Source organism: Camelus dromedarius, chromosome 19 (assembly GCF_036321535.1).
Source record: "Camelus dromedarius isolate mCamDro1 chromosome 19, mCamDro1.pat, whole genome shotgun sequence".
Lineage (NCBI taxonomy): Eukaryota > Metazoa > Chordata > Mammalia > Artiodactyla > Camelidae > Camelus > Camelus dromedarius.
Window position 1 is genome coordinate 30,255,020 of NC_087454.1, and position 25,371 is coordinate 30,280,390.

Genomic DNA, 25,371 nt, shown 5'->3' on the forward strand with positions numbered 1-25,371 from the left:
TGGGCCGATGGAGCTGTTTGGGATACATGTAGCAATAAATCTCCTATTAATTTTTTAAAGTATTCTCTGACAAAGTTAAAAAGAAGAACGTTAATTTTAGGGTCTGGAAGACCCAAGTTCAGATCCTGATTTTTCCCATTTATTATTTGTGTGGTTAAATTACTAAGGCTCTCTGGGCTTCAGTTTCCTCATTTGTGAAATGGGGGTGATAAACCCAACTGGGTAGGAGTCTATGACATAAAGTGTATGAAGCGACTGGCACTTAACAGGTTTCTAATCAATGTTTATCTTTCCCTCTACTTTCCACCCCCCAGTTTCTCTTTCCTTTTTTTTTCTCTTGGCCAAAATATAGCCAAAGAGATTTAAAACTGTATATATTGAGTAACAAATGATATGTGTCTTAAATGTATTTTAAGAACTTACATGGTTTGGGTTGAAAAGAAAACCCATTCACTAGACTTGACAGCCAAAGACCTGTTCTACATTAAGCCTTGTATGTAACCTGTTCCGTATTAAGCTTTGAAAAGATTGCATTAAAGTTTGCGTCGCTACATATTGTTTAAGATTTGTGTTTTGATTTAATACCCTCAGCTTTCGACAAAGGGAAAAACAGTCTCTGACCAAAAAACAAAGCAAAATGAAATGAGCTTTTTAAAGATCTGTTACAGGAGCAGGCTAAATGAATGCTCTGGCCCGAGATTGCTGAATGTTTTATTGAGTCACTGTTTCACGCCCACCTTTTCCTGTCTTGTAACAGTTTGCAGTTTTGACTATCTGACATGACTAACCGTTGCAAATCTAACTGATTACAACTGTCAGTGAGTCTGGGTAGCAGAGTCTGGTATCTTTAGGAGAAAGCAAACATCCAAAGTCGGCTCCCAAACTTTTCTCTGTCCCCCCACATTCATCACTTTTAGTTCATTAATTTGAAACATCAGATGTAATATTTCAATGAAGCACACCCTCTGCTAAAAGCAAGAATTCATATTTACATTGGAAGATGTCATGTACATTTAGCAAAAAATAAGTCACTGTCGGGGAGTTATTTCAGGATTGCTGCTAAGCAAGGATGTATGTGAGGGAAGGGGGGTCAGGGAGGAGAAAAACTTTGTTCCAGCAACGATGAAATCATCATACCACAGGCACATTAAGGCCAGGACAGGAGACACTGGCTCCTGTTAAAATGATTCCCAGAAGAACCTTCCTCTTTCATCTTCTTATTGTAGTGCAGTTAAGCAAATGAAATGCTAAAGCCATATGAAGTAAATAGCATAATCAACAGTGATTTACTATTGTTCTCTCATGGGGTCATGACCTAATCCTAAATAAAGACTTCTAAAATTGTCTGGGCTTGGATGTGTTCCTGATGTTGGAGAAAACTGTAAGGGGAGAGAACCCTCTTCAAGTGGACCTGAGTTTTTGTTTTCTTTACAACTCTTGCTACAGAGCTGTTCTATTTTGGAACTGGAGCCTTCTCCGCCAGTGCTGGCACGAAGGTGATGTTCCTAGCACTCAGCAAGCTTAGTGACTTCCTAAAGTGGCCACCCGAGCCTTTCTCATTAGAATAAGAAGTCCTGACCCTCACCTTCGTTTTGCTACCTCTTCAGAGATGCTTAAATGCAATCGGGACATCTGTCCTGCTATTTTGTCATCAGTACTGTCTTTTTATATTCACTGTGAATTTTCCCCTTTTCCATCCGCAGGCAAGAGTTTCACCTTGACCATAACTGTCTTCACAAATCCTCCCCAAGTAGCCACCTATCACCGAGCTATTAAAGTCACAGTGGATGGACCCCGGGAACCCAGAAGTAAGTGCTTACCTTCCTGTTGGAAATGGGAACAGAGTTTGCGGAGACCCTGTGGGGAACTTAGCCCAAATAAGCTGAGAATGCTGCTTTCACATAAATAGTTTCTTTGCAGAGTTTGCTATCGATATATATTTTTCTGAGGGACAGTGAGGAGAACTTCACAGTTAGTAGAGAATCATATTACATTTTTAACTTTTGCCACAAAATTGCTAAGACCTACATCACTTTGTGACTTTCCATCACTGTAACACTTTGCTAAACGTTCCGCTCATCCACTGTACACAGTAGACAGACAGCGCGGAACAGCCCCGTGAGAGCTGAGAGAGAAAACAATAAACTGAGAAATCCCGACCTTAGTCAAGAAGCATCCGCGTACGTTTCCCATGGTCTAAGAATGTGTTTTAACTTTTTGGCTCGCCCACTCAGTTCCCTTTGTAAAGAGCACACTGCTTAATTACAAAGAATTTATTTGCAAATGATAACTTGCTTGATTGTTACAGCACTGTTGTTGGGTCATGTTCTAGTAATTGTCATAGATCTTCTCTTTTAACAGATAGAGACAAACCTTGGTTTATTTGTCTGTCTGGACATCCAGAAGGTATAGCCAGCATCCTTTAAGACAGTGCCCATAATCCATTTGGGTTAAAAGGCATCTCCCTCTCAATCTAAATTAAAACAGGTTTACTCCTCCCTCCCCCTAAAACTGATCTGAACATCCTCACCGCAGCAGTATTCAAATATATGTATAGATTAAAGATCATTGGACATAGACAACATTAAAAATTCTGTGCCAGCGGAAACATCACACAGAACTCTGTCTTTGATGAGTGAATACACTGGCGTCCCAGCCATTGTCTTTTAAGAGTTTAATTTGGTTTGTGGTGGAGGTACAGCTGGCAGAAGTGTTGGTTATATAACGAGACACCTGCCTGGACAGTGAGAGAGGCATCGCTTTTCTTCCCCTAAAACCAAGAGGAAGGGCTGGTGAAGCCCTGCCTCTGCCTGGGCAGCCTGGCCCTCAGCGGTGGGAACGCACGTTGCCCTTCCGCCCCTCTTGCCACTGCTTCTTCTCACAGAGACTGACTGCTCGTCTGAACTAGGGAGGTTTCCTGCCTCAAAAGCCAGTCTTTGAGGTTTTTCTCTTCTCCTTTCACGTGTTTGGCGTTCTTCTAGGATCTCAGCGTCGGGAGTGCTGGCCCTGTCCCTTCAGGTTGAGAACGTCCTGTTAGGTGGTGGCCACACACAAGTCATCAGGGCCAGTGGCCATGCAGTGCAGGGGATGAGATCAGCCCAGGTCTTTCTTGCCTGGCTTGGGGTTCTGCCCAACTTTTTCTGGACTGCCGTCCATCTGGGAAGATGCCTTAGGATGGAAGTTACCTCCTAACATTTTATCCCAGTAGCTCCTGCAATCCTGAGAAGTGGGGGACGTCCATTTTGCTGATGCGTAAAGCAGGATGGTAGTTTTTAAACATTTAACACTACTAACTTATCTTGTAAAGATGTTTCCTGCTGATCTCAGCTGTTCTTCTCAGTTCTTGGAAAAACCATTATTGTTTGTGTGTGTCTCTGTGTGTGTGTGTGTCCAGATGCTTGCGAGCTGATGCTCAAAGTTGATGGCTGGGAGAGGAAGCAGAGAAAGGTGGGCTCTGCCTCATTCTGAGAGTTGTGACAAAAGTGAGGAGGCAGAGTAGCTTTGGGAAAGTTACTTCTCTTCCAAGCGAGGGTAGTGTGTTATCTCACTCCCAGGAGGTTGCTGGCAGAATTAATCACTTAATAGGCTCACTGCCCTGCAAAGGCAGAGAAGTACTCTGAAAGCAGTGAGGGTTATGGGTAGATGGGTGGATGGTATGTGTGTGACCCGAGTTCAGGCTTTGGGTGTTGCTGAGGGTGCAGAGGGTGGAGGGGGAAGCAGATACAGATCTCGAGGGGCTGACCACCACCCTAGGTCAGCCTGAGGATCATTTCTCACAAGCCAGAAACATCCAGGAAAATGTGATGTCATTTCTCTGACCTCACGAGGTGACTGGCTACACTCAGTGTCTGGATATAAGGATGGGCCTGGTATCAGTAACATCTTAATCCTACAACCTGGATTCTCTGTCCTGGATCTTGGCCTGCTCTTGGCCATCTGGGCATTGAATGCTTGTAATTATAGCAGTCTTCTCAATATGGTTCTTTAATTTTGAGACTCCTAGGACTTTCCATTTTCTTCAGCTGTGAGCGTAACAGGATTTTGATTGATTGGTGTGTATATGATGTTAAATGGAGAATCCTTTAGAACGTGGGTTGGCAAACATTTTCTCTGAAGTGCCAGATAGTAAATGATTTCAACCCTGTGGGCCGTTTGATCTCCATCAGCAGTACTCAGCTCTGCCACTGTAGCTCAAAAGCAGCAGTACATACACGAATGGTTGCGGCTGTGTTTCAGTAAAACTTTATTTACAAAAACAGATGGTGGGGCAGATTTGGCACACAACTTGTAGCTTACCAATCATCACTCTAGGTTTCAAAGTGGCTAATTTTATCGATGGTTAAACAGAGAAGGGCTTTAGAAAAAGGCTTTCCTGAGGGGAGAGAAAAAAAAAAGAAGACAACAAATGCAATTGTTTTAGCATCCTCTCCCACAGAATTTTAATTCTTTAAGTAGTGGTTGTCATCAAAATAGTGTACATCTGTTTATTACTGGAGAGGTTTGAAGGAGCTGAGTATTCTGTACTATAGATTCCTATTCATGGAATTTCATTCCTTCCTCTGCAGATCATGGTGTATATTGGAAAGGCTACTTCTGGTAGATGAGCTGTTTGAACAAGGACACGTTCTGGGTTAACTGACTGGGTCTTTGCTCAGCATACATAGTGATTAAGGGTGTGGCTTTAGTGTCAGGCTTGTCCGGATTGAAAGCCCAGCTCCCTCATTCACCAGTTGTGTGGTGGTAGGCAAGTTACCTAGCTTTTCTCTGCCTCAGTTTCCTCATCTGTTAGTGAGACTAATAATGATAGCATCTTTCTCATCAGCTGCTGCAGAGATGTTAAATGATGTAATGTGTGTAGAACGCATAGCACAGTGACTGTCATGTACAAGTGCTTATTAAGCGTTAGCTATTATTATATCAGTTTCCTTCAGTGTCAGACGTTTGCTGTAGTTTTGCTTATAGCATGCTTCCAGGAAATAGATACCATCTAGATTCTGTTCTCTAGGGTAATGTTTTTTTTTTTTTTCTTGCAGATGGCTTTACTAATTTCTGCTCCTTAGTAAATGACACTAGTAAGTGTTATAAATTGTGCCTGAGCAGGTGTTCCTGCTGTGTGGGGACAGCTGTGCAGAGCTGGTGATGAACACAATTTGCTTGTGGCAAAGTCCAAGAGAGGATGCTGTGACACTAGTGCCCCTCTTGGAGGCCCTGCTTATCAGCACATCTGCCAAGACTCGCTTTTCACTCACAACCCAGAAAGGTTTCCTCCTTCTGTGTTTTCTGTCTCTGGCAGCTGAACCGGTGCTGTACGTCACAAAACAACTCCTTCTCTTAATAGACACATCTGGCGTTGGCAGTTGGACTCACTTCATAAGAGCACATGATCATCACTCATTACAAGATTAAAAAGTACCCCATGGCATCACTGATGTTTTCTAACTTTGATCTTTTGCAGTTGTGATTCATCTCAGTTATAAAACTTCCCTTTAAAGGAACATAGCTGATGACTTATTAGAACCTTCATCTTAAGTAGCGTAAACATGAAAATGGTGCACATCTTTACAGAATGCCATTTATTCTCTCTGCCAGCTTATCATTTTAAGACGTGACATCATACTTCAGATCCCAAATTTGTAAGTCTCGTGTTTAGGCAAGGTGTTTTGACCTCCTGTTGGCAAGTTAGCTCCGAAGAGCAACTGCTGTGTGTTCGCCAGCAGGAGAAGCCAGTGGAGCAGCGGCGGCGGCAGTGATGCGCTTGGAGACCTAACTCTTTTAAACATCGGTTTCCATTAGGATCCTTGGTTCCCTTTATGCACTTGGTTGCAACTGATTTTAAGAATTTCTCCAGCAAGGTGAAATCTTGGTTAGCAATGTCATATTCTATTGTAGTGGCTCTGAGTGAGGGAAGAGAAGTGGTGGAAAAGGTATTACTGGCTGGGCAGAGGATAGAAAAAGTAAATCACCTTACATGGAATCCTTTCAGTTCTCTTGCTGCTTTTTCAGTTACCTGTTGCTAAATAACAAAGCCATCCGCAAACACAATGGCTTGAAACAACAACCAGTTTATTGCTTCTCGTGGTCCTGCAGGTGGGCTGGGATTGCATCCGGATGGTTGCTCTGGGTTCTCGCTTGGGTCTTTCGTGTGGCTGGTGCTGGAACATGTGTGACGGCTTCAATCCCGGGTCTGGTGCCTTAGTGGCATGGCTGGAAGGATGGGACAGCTGGGCCTTTCTCTTCTGTGGTCCCAGCTCTCCCTCTCCACGTGGCCCCTCTGGCAGAGTCTCATTTTCTGCATGGCAGCTCAGGGCTCCCTCAGATGCAAAAGTGGGAGCTTTTAGGCCTTTGTAAGGCTTCTTCAGAACTGGCATGGAGTTACATCCTCCATACTCTGTTGGTTGAAGCAAGATACAGGTGCAGCCTAGATTCAAGGGGAAGAAGCCTCACAAAGCTATGTCTGATGGGTGCAGTGGTTCCCTGGACCAACTTTCATAAGTGCCTAGATGGTCAATGTCATTGTTGTAATAGGAGAAATAATTTTTTGATGTACCATCTCCTGAAAGGTCTCTTGACTTTCTAATCTGGGAGACAAGTTTCAGTGATAGTAGCTTTGCACTGAATTGGACCAATTTGGTAATTTTCAGATGAATTAAGGGTGAGTGTTACCTTGTGGTGCTTGGTATTAGCAGGTTCATACCAAGCCAAGCCCTGTCAATACTCATATGAGGGGAGAACATTATTAGATGCTTGAACATAAAGAGGTAATTTGCCTTGCCTGGCAGCGTGGCAGGTCTGTAGCCCAAGTATCTTATGAATTCATAAGCGAACCAGCCTGGAGGTTTTATACTTTATATCACCCAGCTTGGAAAATTCTCACTTGCCAGCACAGCTGCACACCTGACACCTCACACACATGAGTGGGCTTCTAAGAGTTTGTGTGTGTGGTGCCTCAGGGAAGTAAACTGTGGTTCCTTTCAAGGAGAGACCACAGCCGCCACCTGTGTCCTTACTGCTGGGACACTACTGGTCCCTGCCGGCCAGCTCCCTGTCCTGACCTGGTGGGGGAGGGGGATGCCCACCTTTTCTTTCCCACGACCCAGCTCCTTCCCTGCAGACTTTGAGGAGGCCGTAGGCAGTGCTGCTCCGCGGCTCTGTGGGTGACTGCAGCCCGGCTGGCACTTCGGTGAGTGGGAGCTTATCCGGATGTGCAGGGTCCCCTGCGTGTTTCTGGAACTGCCCCAACAGCCTGCTTCCCTCGGCTTGTCAGGCAAACTGTTCTCTTTTCCTGCTCGCTCCTTCTCACCTGTGCAGCTCATCAGCACATTTTTAATTCTTTGGAGAACATTTTATTATTCCATATTCTCTAATTTATTTTATTAAAAAGTTTTGTTTGTTTGTTAGCTGTTCTTGCAACTCCCAGTTGCAGACGTTTTTACCTGATAAGCTGAAGGAAACAGACTTAATCAAAACAGAGTGATCTGGGCCCAGAAGCGTCCCATTTTTCCTCCCATGCTGTTCTCCAGCCCCATAAGGGGCGGACAGAGCGATGGGCTTGGTGCTCTCTCTTTCTCATTCCTGATGGCGTCAGCGGCAGCTGGCTTTTCTCCCCCACTACTCGTCATCCTACTTGGGTGAAGGAATAGGCTTCTGATGGTGGCTGGCCCGCGACCTTGACTTATTTATCAACGGTGGATGCTTGTTTAGAGGTTGGTCACGTGCAAAAGAAGATGGGGGAGTCAAGTGTGTTGGATCGAGGGACAGCAGAAGGGTTGTTTTAAGGCTATTTGATACGTCAGGGCGTGGTTCTCTGCATCCACATTCTTGCTGTTTGTGAAGACAATTTAAGAAAACCTGGGTCAGCCTCAGACTGTACTCCTGATGCCACAGGCCTGAATTTTACTCTTTGTTGGGAAGCATTAGTAGAAGAGCCCTTAACATTTTTTTTTAATGGGAAAACAATATTTTTAATTGAATGAAAGATTCTTTAAATTCTGTAGTGCTTTACAATTTTCAAAGGCTTCACACACATGGTTTTGTATAATCCCATAGTATCCCTTTTTTCCCCTACCCTCATATTACCCCTCCCCCTTCCCTTTCCTCACTGGTGACTACTGGTTGGGCTCTCTATCTGTGAGTCTGCTTCTTTTTTGTTTTTGTTCACTAGTTTGTTGTACTTTTTAGATTCCATGTATAAGTGATAGCATATGGTATTTGTCTTTCTCCCTCTGAGTGACTTCACTTAGCATAATGCCCCCCACATCCATCCATGGTGCTGCAAAAAAAGCCCTTCACTTCTTTTTTTTTAAGGTTTATTTATTTATTATTATTATTTTTAATGGAGGTACTGGGGATTAAACCCAGGACCTCATGAATGCTAAGCACACACTCTACCACTGAGCTATTACCCTTCCCACAAGCCCTTCACTTCTTGACTTGCAGACTTGCCCTGATTCTTGCCTGTCTGTGACATGCCCAAGGAATGGAAGTTACGGGTAAATGCCATGATCTGATATTTACAAGTCAGCAAATACAAGCAGCAGTTTGATGGTCATAAATATTAATCATTTGGTCACTGGTAACACAAAACATCCCTGAAAATCTTTGCCTTTGGAGAATAATAACAGTTCAGAAAAGCTGTCCTCTTTTACCCTCTCTTTGAGGAGGATGGTGAGGGGGAGTCAGAAGCGCTGGTGGAGGTTAAGTCTGGTGGTGGTCGGTGGAATGCACTCTTGAGAAGAGCAGTTTTAAATCTCTTCCAGTCCTTTTTTTTTGTTTTGTTTGGTTGACTGACTGTCAGGAGCTGGGAAGATGGCCAAGAAGGAAATGACACATCGAGAGGCATTTTGTGTTGTGCAACATTCTGTGGAACTGATGCAAGGCTATACGGCCTGTTGACACATTCCTCCGCTCGCAGACAGCAGGGCAGTAATTGAGCTCAGCCGCGCCGCGCGCTGCAGAGAGGAGCCGGGCCTCGCCGCCTTGCACGGCGGATTATCACGGCCGTTAAAACACGCTCGGGAGCCTCCTTTGCCCTCTCCCCTGGCTTCCAGTCCCGAGTGTGCTTTCTTGCCCTCTCATTCACAGGGCACCGTGGCTTCCACGGTAAGAGCACCCTGTCCACACATGTGGGTTCCGGTGGATCTATTCACTTCCAACCAGATACAGCACTGCGGGTTTTCAAGTGACACGTGCTCTAAAAACACACCTAGACTTGATTCAGATGTGTCACCGGCTTATTTCGCAGTGTAAGTCAGAAATCATTCATTCTTGAAACAGTGTTAGGGACTCAAGAGAGAAAAAAAGTGAGGAGGGGGCTTTATTTATTCATAAAAAATAAATTTTCCTTCCAAGAGAGGGAATTCGCAATAGATCACTGAATCTCTTTACTTCTATTTAGTTTGTACTCTAGCACGTTCTTCAGGAAGGGCTAGACCAGAGCAGAATAGAAAATACTTAAAAATAACAGAGAAAAGAGTTCCGTTGTGTTGCTCTTTGTAGTCACACTTGTCCCTACCCGGCATATTTATAGGATACCTTTGTGATGTCAACTAAAGCCTGTCTTTGGGCTTCACATAAAATCTCACAAGTTTTAATTTAGGCAAGTATGGGAATGAATTGCTTATGGTTTTCGAGCAACTCTTGGAAATTAAGAGAGTGCGTAAAAAAGCCGTTGAAATAGAAGATATTAATTCAGAGTCGTGTACAACAGTTCAAGTAGGAGACTGTATTTGGGATGCAGCACTCAAATAGCAAAGGAAGGGTTCCCTGTTCCTCTCCACGTTTCTCTGCTGCTGTGGGCTGATGTGAGACTCGATTTATCAGTAGACAAAAGCTCTTTATTAAAACTCAAAATTCAGGCTTACATCCGAACACCTCTGGAAAAGGCAACACAGACTTAAATTCATACTAAGATAAAAATAAGTCCTCAAAATCCTTTTTTGGGAGTGGGTTTGGGGAGATAAAGGGAGAATGAAAGTCCTGGGTACTCAAAGTAAACAGAGAGTCAGATGGGCAGGCCTTGAAGGTGGTCATTGCTGACTTCAAGTGTGGCCATTCTGCTGTAGGCTAGCCGTAGAGCTGTGGATTCCTGATGCTTTTCAGGTCTGGTGTATTATTAAGAGTGCAGGATTCTATCATTGCAAGGTGTGAGTTTTGGTTTTTGTATTTCCGTATTTCCCCTTTTTGCACATATTTCCTTTGTACAGAATATTTCTTATTCATTTTTGTTCTAGATACGTGCCAGCTGTTTTCTTCTCCTGGTTTGCAAATCATCATTCAATTTCTTTCTTTTCTTTCAGTAATTATCATTACTGTTTTAATGTGTATATTTGTCTTAATAAAATTAATCATCATCTGTCCACCTCTTAGATACGAGAACTTTAGCATGCTTTAAACCACAGTCACTCCCTCTCTTCTAATGTTGTTGTTTGATGTTTTTATCCTTGTTTTATGCTCCTTAAATCAGTCGTCAGTGTTTAAACTGTTACTTTCACATTTACCTATATGTTTATTGATTTATAGGCTCACCATTCCTTCTTGCATGTCAGTTCTTCCTTCTGGATTAAGTTTTCTTCATGTAGATCCTTCAGTGAGAGCCCGTTTGTGGCAAACTCAGTCTGTGTCCCTGGAGATGTCAGCAATGGTGTACACTGGCTGCCAGCGGGGCAGGATGTGAGAGGCCCCCTGCTGAGAGTCTTGTCTGCTCAGAGGGCCTGAGGGCCACACTCCTAGCCATCGTCTGGGCTGGGACTTTCAGGCCGTTATTATCAGGTTAGTGGAGCAGTGCTTAAAGGAATGGAATCCAGGACAGATATACTTTCATGGAAGACGGATGAAGGGAAGTGGGGGCTCTGAAAAGTCCGGGGCCAGTGGGTGGAGAGGTGGTGGGAGGGAGTGTTCCTGCAGACGCAAGGGGAGAAGGCAAAGGCAGGGGCATATAGGGACAGGAAACTCAATCTTCAGTTTCACCGTCTTGCCTTAGGCAGGCCCTGTGGTGCTCTGGAACTTTCTGTCCAAATTTATGGTAAAGAACTCCATCATTGCATTTGCCTGTCCAAGGTCTTCTGGCTGCTGCTTGTTGAACAGCCAGAGCAGCACTTCTTAGATGTGGTAGCCACCAACCCATTTTCCATCATTTTGGTGGGAGTACAGGATTCAGAACCAAAGGATGCTTCATTTACCAAAAGATGGTAAATGACGTTGAATGAAGCAGGGGAAGAAAATAGACGTGGGGACACAAGGAGCAGGGCTGAAAGAGACCTGGGAGGCCACGATCAGGGTGGCACTCTCTGTAGGCAGAGTGGGCGGGGTGACTCCAGTTTGTGGGCACCCCTCATTGGAGCTACCGAGGAAGTGGCTGGTGGGGAAGGGGTCAGCTGACACTCAAGCATGCTGATATCTTCCGCCTTTCCATGCACCCACAGATGGTGCATGCACCCCTTCACCCTCTGTTAGGTGCATCTTCTCATCCTGTACCTTCTCAACACGAATTTTCATGAGCTGCAACCTGGGTGAAAATGCTAACGTGTGTTTTGGCCCAGAAAAACTCAGGATGATTTAACCTGGGCTCTGGGCTCCTTAGGGTTGGCCTTGGAAATTATTAGTAGAAAAATACGAGTTTTTCAAAGAGATTATGAAAGTACTGAAACACTGTTATACCGGAAGTGAGGAGAAATATAGATGTGTTAAAAAAAAAAAAGGCTGATTGTGAAGTCTGGGTTACTAATTCTAGCGCTTTGGTTTCTGTTTCACCTCTTCACTATTCACTCTATCCTACAAAAACAAGTTACAGTGTTTTTTGTATCGTGAGGGCTATTTCAGAGCAGTTGAACAGGGAATTCATCTGTATGGGTAGTTTGTATTTAAGATGTGGGTTCAGTTATGGTTAAGGGAATTGGAGGACTTGGAACGTCCCCTTGAGACCTCAGTGCCATCTGAGTGACCCTAAGCAAATTACTAAGCTTCTTTCCAGTTCTATTTCTTCATCCTTTAAGTGGAAATAGACACGAAGACAACTTCAGAGTAGCTGGGAGTCACTGCTGAGGAATGATCGTAAAGTACTTGGCACACATGAAGGGCACTTAAACACCAAATAGTAATTATGTAGCGCCTCTCTGCCAAGGAGTTCCAACCGCTTAGACGTTACCTCACTGATTCTCTCTCCATCCTTTTGAGGGTTGCGGTATACATTTTACAGGTGGGTAAACTGAGGCCTGGGCACTTGAAAACTCATTTGCTGCATGTCACTCTGCAAGTCAGCAGATGATTTATGGAGCAGGGAGCCCAGGTCTATTCCTGTTCAGTTATTCACTACCCAGACTCCCCGGTGCTTTGTCAGTAAAGTCATGGGAGTGCCTGGTACTGTGCTCAGGGTATTCTTAGTTGATGTTGTGAAGTAGTATTACCTGGGAAGCAAGCCTGGTGATGTGCTAGCATTGCTGCATAGTAAATAAGTCCCAAGGTTTGTGTGTGAGTGTGTGTGTGTGTGTGTGTATGTATGTATGTATGTATATGTAAATATGTGTGTATATATATATAAATGTTCATTGAATGAGTCTTTTTAATTTTTATTTTTTATTTATTTTATTTTATTATTATTTATTTTAAATAGAAGTACTGGGGATTGAACCAAGGACTTTGTGCATGCTAACTCCCCCAATTTTTAACTTTTTAATTTTTTAATTGAAGTATAGTCGATTTACAATGTTTCAGGTATACAGCAAAGTGATTCAGTTATGCATGTATATCTATTCTTTTTCAGATTCTTTTCCATTATAGGTTATTACAGGATATTGAATATAGTTCCCTGTGCTATACAGTAGGTCCTTGTGTTGAATGAGTCTTGAATTCATCAAGATGAAAGTTTTAACAGAGCTGAAAACACTGAATTCTGTGAGATGAAAACACTTTTTTTTCTAAGTTAACTACCTCAGTAGAGTTTCACTTTATTCCAGTGAAATTAAGTTAGTTAGCCTTAAAAAAAATTACTCAAGTAGAAAATGCAGACAAGTATATGACAGAAAAGTTAGAGAATAAAAATTAATCAAAAGAAGAAAATTTGAAATGTCCATAATCTCTTCTCCAAAGATTTCCACTGCCAGAGTGTTGATACATCCTGAGTATTTTTCTATGAGAATGCTAGTGCCTCTGTGACGGTGTCAGCCGTAAGGACGTAGCATTAAGAAGATGGTGGAATTCTGCAAGAGGCATGACCATGTTGACCCTAAAAGGAGAGAGAGTAACTGGAAATAAGACTGACTGCTCTAAGGAACAAGAACAAGATGATGGAACTGACCACAGTTTCTAGTTAATGTCTTGGAAGAGACAGCAGCTGTCTGTGTGATGGCAGGGCTGGGGGTAGGGGCTGAGAAGGAGAACCCCTTCCTTCCACCACCCCATTTCACTGCTAATAGCTGACCGAGCCTTTTTAAAATGGCAGTTAGAGGTGTTTTTCCCTTCCAGTTTTATTAAGATGTAGTTGACACACAGCACTGTATACGTTTAAGGTGTACAGCAGAATGATTTGACTTACATACAACATGAAATGATGACCACAGTAAGTTTAGAGTCTCATATAGATTTAAAATGAATGAAATAGACAAAAAATGTTTTCCTTCTGACGAGAACTCTTAGGATTTACTCTCTTAACCACTTACATATATAACGTATAGCAGTGTTAATTACATTAGTAATATTGTATATCACATCCCTAGTACTTATTTATCTTACAACTGGATAGCTATACCTTTTGACTGCCTTCATCCAATTCTCCCTCCCCCGAGATATGTTTTAAAATGTAAATATTTCTGGCAGTAGGGGCATGTATTGGTTCAAAAATTATTTTTGAGTGTGTACTGACAGCCGGGTGCCAGGCATTCAAAGCAGAGCAGACATCACCCCACCTTTGAGGAACCTGCATTCTATAGGGAAGACAGACAAGAAATGGGTGAACGAAACTTTACTGTAATTGCATTTACTTGCAAATTGTGACAAGTGCTATGAAGGGAACTGATGTAGTAGTAAAGAAGGTTGGGGCGTCAGGGGACAGAGAGGGACCTATTCTGGAGTGTGCAAGGAAGGCCTCTTGGAGGAGATACCATCAGAGCAGAGACCTGAGGGTGAGGAAAAACCAGCTCCAGGAAGAGTGGGGATGAGGCTTCAAGGCAAAAGGCAGTGTTAGAATCTAATATCTCATTTGATAGGACAGATGCCATTCGGAATGCCTCAGTGGTTGGAGAAGGTTGCAGAAATTGTTAACTACAGGCTCACACCCCAAAGTCGCCTGTTTTATAATCCCGCCTGGGCTGGTGTGGTGGAATTGGAGGAGCACAGGAGGGGTCCCCATGTCCTTCCCCACTGGCCCCCACCTCTCTTGTGTGAGTTTCACCAAGGTGCCAGAGAATCATCGAGTGAAGGCTCTGAGGACAGGAACTTCATAGATGTTATCTGGGAAGCATAGCACATTTTAAGACATTTTGGGTTAACAACTTGGTTTATAAATAAGTGGATCAGATCAGACTAGCTAGATACTCATTGTGTAACAGTATCGTTTGGGGAAAATGGTTTGAGAAAGGCCTTGAGGAGCTCTGGTGAAGAAGATGAAGTGGGAGTGAGAACACTGGTTCCCAAAGAACATGTTTTTCTTAGAGAAGGAGCCGTAGGAGCAAGTTTGTCCCCAAAAGAGCCCAGAAAAGCAGTAGGTTACCTTTTTGAGTAGATTCTGGGGATTGTGTGTGATGCATTGAAGCCTTGGGCTTTTACAGACAACAAGAAGCAATTCCAAAGGTGAGCTGGGTTTCAAAACATAAGAGCAACGTGGAAAACTTAAGAATGTTTAGCACAGAGCATTGATGATGATTAAAGGATTGTAAAATTGAACCTATAAGGATGAGTTGAAAGACTGGGGATTACTTAGCTTCAAGAAGAGAAGGCTGAAAAATGACTTAATAACAGACTTTGAAATTATGAGGAGTTATTAGGCTGTGTATGGTGACCAGCTGTTTTGTTTCTGGCACACTCAGAGAAAGACTAGGTTTTCACCGAAGCAGGAGAGATTTAGGTTAGATTTAAGGAAGAACTTCTTGACTCTAAGAACTGTTAAATAAAACGGGGTGCTGAAGGCCAAGGGTTTGGCTGGAGGGCTTGTCATTCACATCCCTTCCGTTCTAGTGATTCTCTGTGTGTTTATGAAGTGCAACGAAGTGCCACCTTTCTGCTTTTAAAAATCAAAGGCCTGATTTCTGTTTCCCATTATAATTCTGAAGCTCAGAGTCACAGAGGTTTGTAGACATAAAGGATGAGGGTAATTTGTCTTGCTTCAACGGCCATTAGAATCTTTAATTGAGAAAAATACGATGAAAAAGAGGAACAGATCTGCCATATGGTCAAAAAAATGGTCACTGATAATCAGAATAAATGCATTGTTAAGAATGTGGAGCCACGTGAGGGTGAGACTGTTTGATCGTTGGAAAAACTCAGGTTTATTTGACTTGTATGTGCCAAATTCAAAAGGTAAAGTTTTATGAAGTAGATTCATTTCACTCTGCTCCCTCCCTACTGAGAGGAATTAAAAACATTTCCAGGTGACACCAAAGTTCATATAACCTGGAGGTGGAGAGATGTAGTCCAAAAACCACCCTCAAGGAATTTATCGGCCCAGAGAAGGAAGGAGGGAGGAAATAGGATTTATTTCTGAAAACAGAAACCTTCATGCATTTAAAAGCTGGCAGAGCAGCGAAGAAGTTGAGCAGAGCAAATCTGAGAAGGGCTGACCGCGCACGCCATTCCTGTCAGAGCTGGAGCCGCGGGGAAGCAGAGCCCTGCTCCCTGGGTCAGCCTTTCTCAGTGAAGCCAAGCATCCGAGTTCTTATTTGAAAATTTATTCTTTAATGCACTCTTTCACTGATGAAATTCCTGTCTGAGCAACTTCTGTGACAACAAATGAGCACACCTGCGGGTGGTTTGCTTGAAGCACTCACATCTCCCTTATGCAACTGTGAAAAACAGGGCTCACGCACATACGTCGTGTTCTCAAATGGGTTCTTTGTCTTGAATTGAGTGGATATAGTTTTCTCTAAAGGGAAAAAAAAATAATCAAAGAGACCAAAGAAACAGACTTTGAAACAGGTGACACGGCTGGGAAGAAGGCTGAGTGGGTGTGGCGCTAAGCTAGGGGAAAGGAAAAACACTCAGAAAACGTATTTTTCTTTCCTCCCGAAATAACTTGGGCTCCTTGGTTCACTAAGCACATTTAGGCCCTTGAGCCACTACCCTTGACCTTTCCGAAGCATCGCTGGCCATTGGAGAGCCACCCACAGCCCATGGCAGGGTCCGAAGTCGCTACCCGCTTCCTTTTACCCGCCTCCTTTCTTCCTTGTCTGTGATATTTGCTTAGTGGCCTTGGCACTCTGGGATATTATTGAGTTATTTTTGTAATTTCTACATTTGGGTCTCCCACAGCCCTCACACCCAGGTGATTTATTTTCAAAATTAATCACCCCTTCTGAGGATTCTTAAAACCCACAGCGGCCTTTCCTATAGGAAAAGGTGACCTAAAGGGAGTCAGTGGCCCTTCTTTTCCGCTCTCGGGGCCAAGAGACTGATAGTGGGAAGGCAAAGCAACTGACACGAGGTGTGGTTTACCGCAAGTGTAGCAAGGAGCCCTCTTCTGAGTCCTTCTTTGCTATAGGAAGGGTCTGTTCATTATACATAGGTGGGCGGTGGAAGGGCATTTGTTCCTTACTGTCTGTGATACCAGTGCGGTGCTGTGAACCCAGGCTGGCTGTGTGTCCCCGAGGAGCGAGCTGTGAAACTGATCATGCTTTGGTTTATCTGAAGCAACAGAAGACCCGCTGGCTTAGCTACAGAAACTCTCTGGTTGTCTGTTCCCTGAGCCCCTTTCTTCCCTCAGAACTTGACTTAAGACTGATGAATGAACCCCCCTTTCCTTTAGGGAAACCATGATAGAGACAGGGTGAGAGCTTTCAGTGGTCAGGGCTTCATAGAAGGTTGGACACGTGGCCATGAGAACGTCTGAAGTGTCATCGAGAGGGACAAAGGTTTTATAGAAGTCCTGTGGTGTGAACAGAGCAGCAGTGGGTGATTTGGATCGCTTGTCAGTGGAAGGTCCTGTGCTTTGATCACTTCTTGGGGCTGGGGGGAGTGCCCCCACGGGGTCTCCTTGGATATTTTTAGAACTTACATTGCTGGCACTGATGGGACATAGCAGGGACATTTCCTGGGGCCAGGGATGCAGGAGTTTTTGGATTCTATAATTAGGAAGGCATAGCTGGACCAAAATGAAGTATATGTACCCATTTTATGATTTACAGAACGTATTCTGGGCCCTTTTAAATTTATTCTGTATTGATTCTCCATATTGTGAGCCCTGATGCAGCCATCCCTTGGTGGAGCCCAGTAGCTGGAAGAACCCAAGCAGAACAGGTGCCTTTTCCCTTTGCTTTCATCCAGGCTGCCTGGGAGCTGTGCTGAGGTTTGGGTTTGGTTGTAGTTAGTCTGTCACAGACTGGCCCTGGGTTGGTATTTGGATAGAAGTTAGTAGCAGAAAGGGGCAAGATGTAGCAGCACCACCCGTCCGTTTCTGCTGAGGGTCCGCCTTCCACCATGAGTGACAGTTCAGGAGAAGCCCTTCTGTGGTGTGGGGTCACCATTTATTCATCCTTTCTTGTTGGGGGAACTGAAATAGAGGTATGTAAAAAATTGCAACTGAACTGGAGAAAATCTAACACTGAAGAATGAGATGCAGCTTTTGCAGCATGAGATTTGTGGCACCTGCTGACCAGAGGAAGGAAATCTGATGGTCTAGATAGATGCCTCTGGTTGTTCGCACGTTTGCTGTGTGCCTCGAGGCTCGGCGCTCCACGGGATGAGTCCAGTACAGCTGTAAATAAAAACTTTCAAGGGGGAGGGGGCGGTCCTTGTGCTTGAGCATTTCCTGGCTCATTTATGTAAGTCTCCTTTCATTCTTTTTTAAGTGGGAATAAATTGCACCATAAAGTCTATTGGAAGACAACTTTCTTTTTCTTTTTCTGCTACCACAAAGAGCCCCTGAGGGTGAACCCTAGCTGGGTTCTCTTCCTAGTTCTGTCCCTGGTACTGTTTGGCCAGTTCCAGGAATGGGTGTTGACAGTTTTCACGTCGGTAAAGTGTGGTCACACTAGTCTCTTCCATGTTTAGCCAGGCTAGTGGATGCCTCATGGTTTGTAAATTATGGAAAATAACTGCTTTTAAAAATATTGTTATTTGTACGTTAGGATCTGAAATACCAAGACCTCTACACACTTACAAATTACCTGGAGTAATTCAGTGAAATTCTATGTTGATACTTAGAACTTTTTGTTCACAATGACTTTGAAAGTTAAAATAAGTTAACCTTAGGGAAAAAAATCAGCATACACGTATGTGTGTGTATGTGTAGGTATATATATATATCTTCTTTATTTCCACATTAACTTGGCATGTATAGCAAGTCTGCTCTGTGTCGGAGCCTCTGAATGCTATGCGCCGATGGAGTAACTCTGAGACTCTAACTTGGAGGAGTCACAGCAAAATCAGGACTAAAGCCAAGGGTATACACAGCAGAAGTTTGAACATATCAGGACATAAAGCGCTTCATTTGTCAGAAAGATGAGCAGGGTCCCAGCTTTTATTTCGGGAACTTGGAGGTTTATGGCTAGTATATCATACGTTGTTATCGGTTGTCCCCTCTCTGGCCACAGCCACATCCCCTGACATCAGCGCCCCTGCTCTCTGCCCTGGTTGAGGACACAGTCCTGCCACCTCCCAGGTCACGTCTCTCTTCAGTTCCTTGTCAGTCACCAGACCTGCCTCCTCCCTGGCAACTTTAGGCTTCCTCACTCTCCACTCCCTTCAGCTGGAGCTGGGGAGCACGGCTCTGCCTCCCAAGATGGGCTTCCAAGTACATTTTGATTCGAAGAGTGGGTTCCAAAGCTGAGTAGAGTGTAACAAAACTCACCCATTTTAAAGTGTGTGTGTGTGTGTGTGTGTGTGTGTGTGTGTTGGGGTGATTGGGGAGGACAAAACCTGATGCTCATTTGTTCTCGAGGCTCCGTGCGGGATGCCTTCCATCCATTAACCTCTCTTACAGGTGAGGACAGCGAGGCCTCACAGCGTTGCAGTGACTGACCCACATCCTTCACAATAGGAAGCCGCTATGTTTCCTGACTTCATGTCCGTACTTTCTCTGCTACTTGACAACAAGGGCTTCAGATGCCTAGGAGTGATTCTGGGGGGAGACGTCACAGAAATTTCCATCAGGGGTTAAGACACATCTAAACTAGCTTAGTCTCACATATTATTTGCAGTCATTTTATTTGTCCTTAGTGCGTACAGGGGGAGGGGTTAAGGACTGGGGGCAGGGTGAGGGACCAGGGTAAGGAGTCTTCTGTGACAACCAGCACTACAGCTTTGGACTCCTCTGAGCCCTGCTTAACATGACGGAGCCATCTCTTCTTCTTAGAGAAATTGGAAGTCTTATTACTAGTCACAGGAAATGAATATTCTCACCTGCTCCCCGGGGTTTGTTTTTTCCCATTGGCCTTTAATGCCACAGTGGATAAGCGCTCCGCCATTGTAGAGAGGAGCAGTACTTTCATTTTCAGTAGTTTAGATTACGTGGAAAATACGCTGTTTTGGTGAAAATGTAACATCTGAGGAGACAGTAACAAAAGCACGTATGATGTTCGGCGCTGCCCATTGCTGCTTCTTATGTTTTAAGTAACACTGATTTTTGAGATTTAATTTTTTTAGAGCAGTTTTAGGTTCTCAGCAAAATTGAGAGGCAGATGTAGAGAGCTCCCGCGTACCCCCTGCCCTCACATGCGCACAGTGCCCCCACCGTCCATGTCCCCCACCACAGTGGGACACTTGTTACAGCTGATGAACCCACAGTGATCATCACATCGTTATCACCCGAAGTCCTTATTTTAACATAAGGGTGCAGTCTCGGTGGTGTACATTCTGTAGGTTTTCACAGATGGGTCATGACACGTATCCACCATCGTAGTATCACGCCCAGTGGTTTCACTGCCCTGAAAATCTTCTGTGCTCTGACTGTTCATCTGCCTCAAACCCTGCAAATCTCTGATTTTTCACTGCCTCCATAGTGTTGCCTTTTCCATAATGTCATATAGCTAGAATCATACAGTAGGTAGCCATTTCAGATTGGCTACTTTCACTGAGGAATATGCATTTAAGATGCCTCCATGTCTTCTTATGGCTTGACAGCTCCTTTCTTGTAACACTAAGTTCCACTGTCTGGATATACCACAGCTCGTTTATCCATCACAATGACATTTGTTTGAATTTAATTACTACATGAGAAGAACATTTGTTGTAAAAATCTCAGGAAATGCAGACGGTGTAAAGAAGAATATAAAAGTCACTTGAAATTTCACACCAAAGATAATCAGTTAACGTTCTGATGTATTTACTTTTAATATTTTCCCAAAGTGCCTATTTGTGTGGATGCATATATGTTCACACACTTTATTTTATACAATTTTGCTCATATCTTCTAAGCTGATTCTACTTTTTACTTACTAGAAGGAATTGGGCTGTCCCCTGATTCTTAATCTCAATCTCCTGTTTGGTAAAGATGAACATCGTGAGAATTAGCTTATAAAAATTTGGCATAGAATTTCCTATTCTGGTTCCTTTAAATGTATCATAGCTTGTGAGATTATTTATTTCCTGATATAGTTGCCGGTCTCAGAATATCTCTTATCTAAATTGTACCTTCTCCTCCTCGCCTTTCTTGTCTCCTTTCCCATTCATCTTCATTCTGTGACATAGGTACTCATGTGATGGCTGGTGTGTTAAGTGACAAGCACATGCTGTGCTGGGCACCACAGTCATGCTGTGAGGGTCTCGTGGGTCTCCTCTCAGACCTCTTGGAGGCTCCACATGTCCTCCTCTGGAGTGGTCCTGAGTGCCTTAGCTTATTATATGCTGTAGTTTTATAGTTTACAAAGTTCATGCTAACTCTTTTGGTTTCACAATAACCCTGTGGAGTAGGCAGCAAAGACGTCACTTTGCAGGTGAGGAAGAAGCCTTGAGAAGCTAAGGGACTTGCCTAGTGTCACACATCTCGATTGAACATTTAATGTTTCAAAACAGTTCAGTATATGACTCAAACCAAATTCAAGAAAAGGTTCCTGCTGGGAATTTAAAGAAAAGTACAGAAAACATTACTACAGTCAGAATAAGTTTAAGTTATTCTAACTAGAAAAATTAACCAATTTTTATATGCTTTTTTTTTTTGGCAAAATAAGTAGGAATCAAGTACAGGTGAAAAAAAAGTTTAGATCAGTTAATGGAGGAAAATATATGTAGGAAAAGAGATTGTCTCTTCAATGCAGCAGCTTACACATTATCAGGAATGAAAGGGAAAAAGTGGTTCATCTTTCCCGACAGAAAAAGCCTGCAAGGATGGTGCCCCCATCAGTTGGTGGACCAGTTGTCTCTCCTGGTCCATCTCCTTGGGAGCTGGGGAGTCTGTGAAGGCCGATGGAAGAAAGATGCAATGTCAGACAGTGGCTTTTCCTATTCTGCAGTTCTAAAAATGTGAAAGATGATAGAATGTAGGTTCAAGCTTCTTAGAAAATCCTGAAACTTAGAACATCCTCAGTTCATAAGGATATCTGGAAAAAAGGAAGCTTCCTGTTTGGCAGATGCTCTGTATTAAGCTACTTAGTCAACCTGGAAATGTAACTTGAATTATTATTACTTTTTATTCAAAGCCTGCAAAAATGAAACCAGCCTTTCTAGTGTCTGACTTCTTACGTGGCGGGGCTACGCGAAGTAGGGAAAAAGACAAGGCAACCGTAAGTCGGGCAGTCTGCCCCACAGAACAAGGCAGAAGAAATAGACCAGGGCGATGATGACTTGGCTGAGGAGGGAAAAATAGGAGGCTCAGTCAATCACTGTGGTCCAAAGCTCTGTGAGAAGTGCGTTTTCCCAGTTAGTAAGACATGGAGGCTTATGGGCCTGGACTAGGGCAAGTAAAGATGCTCCGATTCTGTGACAGATGCAGTGATGTGTTCTGGGATAGGAAATTACAAACAAGTCAGAGCTAACTTAGAGGCAGTGCAGAATATTTGTTAATAAGCGTGATAAATTCTCGGTGAAACTACCTAAGAGTTCATATTTAATTTCTGTAACCTTGAAAAAAATCACCAAGAAATACTGGGTTCCTAAGGAACTGACTTTGATAACCTCAACACACTATACCCTTATTTAGTGCCAAAAAATGATGACAGTATGACCTTCTTCAGTTTCTAATCCCTTTTTCCATGTAAATGAAGTCAACAAAAATAATTTCTTGATTATTTTTCCTCTCTAGTAGAAAAAATTCCACTAGAAATCCGTGAATAGCAGACTGCTAACAGAATCGTCTAGTTCACTCCATGAATCTGTCAAGTTTCACACATTTTTTATGAATAAGTCTTATTGGTAGTGATCTGTGGCAGGAGACAGAGGCTGGTTTCAAGAATGATCTGGAAACATTGGAGAACCTCCTGACGCCCTGAAATTCCAGAGCTGCTGCTGTAGTGTTGATGGTTCCAGTTCTCAGATCAGTGGTGCCCCTGGTGCAAAACCTCAAGTCCACGTCCCATCCTGAGAATGGACTTGTCCCCAGGGATGTGTTTCTTTGGTTCTAAAACCTGACAGGAGCCTGTATCTTTGAACCACTACCTCTTCCTTCCCCTCTCTTGGTCAGTTACCCTTCCCCTTTCATATGGAACCTGATTCAGTTCTCATTTCTATCTCAACTTCTTGAGTTAAAACACCATATCCCCTCTTTAGCCTCAACCTCTACTCTTCTGTCTTTTAGTTGCATTTATTCCAACTTGGGTTCTGGCCATAAGGGCTCGAAATAGTTTTAGTTATGTATATACTTTTAAAAAAATTCCACATACATCATGGTTTTTCATTTGCAGTATCATACAACTATATTCCTACAGGGCAGGGACTGTATCAGTTAATTTTCTTTGTAATTTTCTTTGTGCATAGAATTACCTGAAAGTAACTACGTGTTGGATATCCTTGAAATGCTGGTCCTGCTTTTCTCTGCAGTGCTCAAATCAGTCGGGCAGCCAGAATCTTTATTGGGCACCTGCTGTGTGCCCACAAGTATGCCAACTACATGCACATTTGGAATGTAAGGTACAAGGTTCTGCCCTTAAGGAATTCAAATATGGTTCAGGTGATAACACTTACGATTACTAAACAATGAGACAGTACAATCTTATTCATTTGTTTGGTGTTACCATACATCCATCCCTGTAACAAGTGTTTATTGAGTCCTGCTGTGTGCCAGACATTCTTCTAGGTGTTAGGGAGACAGCCTTTAACAAAACAGACAAATTTCTTTCCCTCATGGACCTTGCATTCCATTGGAAGAGGCAGATAATTAGCAAACAAGTAAATATATAATATGCAAATATGCAGATGATGATAAGGGCTTTAAAGGAAAACCAGGCAGGGTAAGGGGATGGAGGTCATGGATGGCAGGGGGTGCTCTTTTATGTAGGTCAGGCAGGACTTGCTGATGGGGTGACGATTGAACAGAGACCTGAGCTAAGTTACACATCCAGCAATGGAACGCCTAGAGCAAAGGCATCGAGGCTATGTTACTTGGCTTGTTTAAGGAGCGGCAAGGAGGCCAGCATGGCTGTGGCAGAGTGAGTGAGGGGGACGATGGTAGGTGATGAGGCCACAGAAGTAGCTGGGGGCAGAGGCCTGTGTTGGAAGGCCCAGGTCATACCTACCTAGACTGTGACCTGGAGTTCAGGCTACAGAACAAGTCTAGAGTGGTACTTAGAGCCACGGGACTGAAAGTAATACTTTTAGGTAGAGAAGAGAAGGGGGCCAAGGACAAAGCCCTGGGGTCATTCCCAACATTTGAAATTAGAATGGGGAGTGGGGACCAGTGAGGGAAACTGAGCAGGTGCAGTCAGTGAGTAGGTGGAGCCCCAAAGGATGTGGTATCCAGGAAGCAAGGGACTCTGTTCCAGAATCACATCACCCACGGTGTCAACGTCTGCTGAGTAGCAACCTTGAAGCTACTGGTGATCATGGCAAAATAAGTGTCAGTGGAAGGACAGGTTCAAAAGATTGTTTGGTAAAGTTTAGGAGAAAATGGAAGACAGGAGGTGGAAAAGGGAATGTAGAAAGTTAACAGCCCTCCCACGTGTTCTCTGCAAGGGGATCAGGGAAGTGGGGAGGACCGGAAGGAACATGTCACACCATGGGAAGACCGTTTGGACTTTGTTACACGCCTGGAGCCCCACGGCCAACCCTCAGGAGTGAGGGTCCTTGACAAACCACTCTGTCTCTCGGGGCCTTGTGTCTTCAATGGAAAAATGGGACTAGCGACACCTACCTCTAATGGTGATGGTAGGGGATCACGTTGAGTAAGTTTGTCACCTGTAAGCTGCAGTATAAATATAAACATCTTTGCATCTTTAGTATGTGGTAGAAATTCTGCAGAAAGATGTGAGATGAATTACTGGGTGAAGTGAAGACATTCATTAAAGGAACAGGGAAAGGAGAGGCCATGGAGTGTGAAGAAAGAGAGTCGAGAGAAAGGCCAGCGTGCAGCGGAACAGAGCAGAGTGGTGGGAAAGTCCAACTGGATGGGTGGAGTTGGGCCGAGGACGCAGGGCAGGGCGGCCATACGGAGGCGTCCGAGTTGACGGGGCCGAGGGGGAGGTGAATGTGGAGGCTTTGGATTTCTGCGTGATGTGGAACTGCAGGGATTGCTGCAAATTCTGCCTCCGCCTGTGGAGGAGCTCCAGAGCTGCGATGCAATGGGGATATTGTAGGTTGGTGGGGAAGCCGGAGGGACCAGAGGCAAGGAGGAAGCAGGAGGCAAGGAACATACCGAGGCCAGGAGGCCAGCTGGAAAGGTCCTTCCACAGCCCGAGCATGATGAAAATCAGGGTTGAGTGCACCTTATTGATGGGGAGTTTATGGGCCATTAAAGTCAGTGTCAACACCATGGAGGAAAAGTACAAAATGAAACAGTGTCCCAGAAGGGGAAGCATTTCACGAAATGAGTCCTAGGTCTGTCTGTCAACAGGTATTCATTGAGCACCTATTATGTGCCACTGCTGTTCTTGGCCCTCCTTTGGGTCCTCCCCCCAGCTCGGTTCCAAGCATGGATGACACACAACACCCGTGATGGCAGGAAATGTGTGGGAGGAAGCCAGACTGTGACAAAACCAGGCTTCGGTTTCTTTTCCTTTTGTCTTTTTGTTTTGTGAGGGATTCTGTCCTACTGGGACTTTGCATATTCTTCTGTGCCTAGAATATAGTTTGCTAATCAAATCT

General features: G+C 43.9%; 1 protein-coding gene across 7 annotated transcripts in view; it reads left to right on the plus strand.

Moving 5' to 3' along the window:
• The window catches only part of RUNX2 (RUNX family transcription factor 2), a 300,299-nt gene that overhangs the window by 95,125 nt on the left and 179,803 nt on the right, over positions 1–25,371 (plus strand). For all 7 annotated transcript variants that reach the window (XM_064476544.1, XM_064476542.1, XM_064476547.1 and 4 more), the window contains one exon: positions 1,704–1,808. In XM_064476544.1, the coding sequence (XP_064332614.1) occupies positions 1,704–1,808 (105 nt within the window). The remainder of the gene's footprint in view (positions 1–1,703; positions 1,809–25,371) is intronic.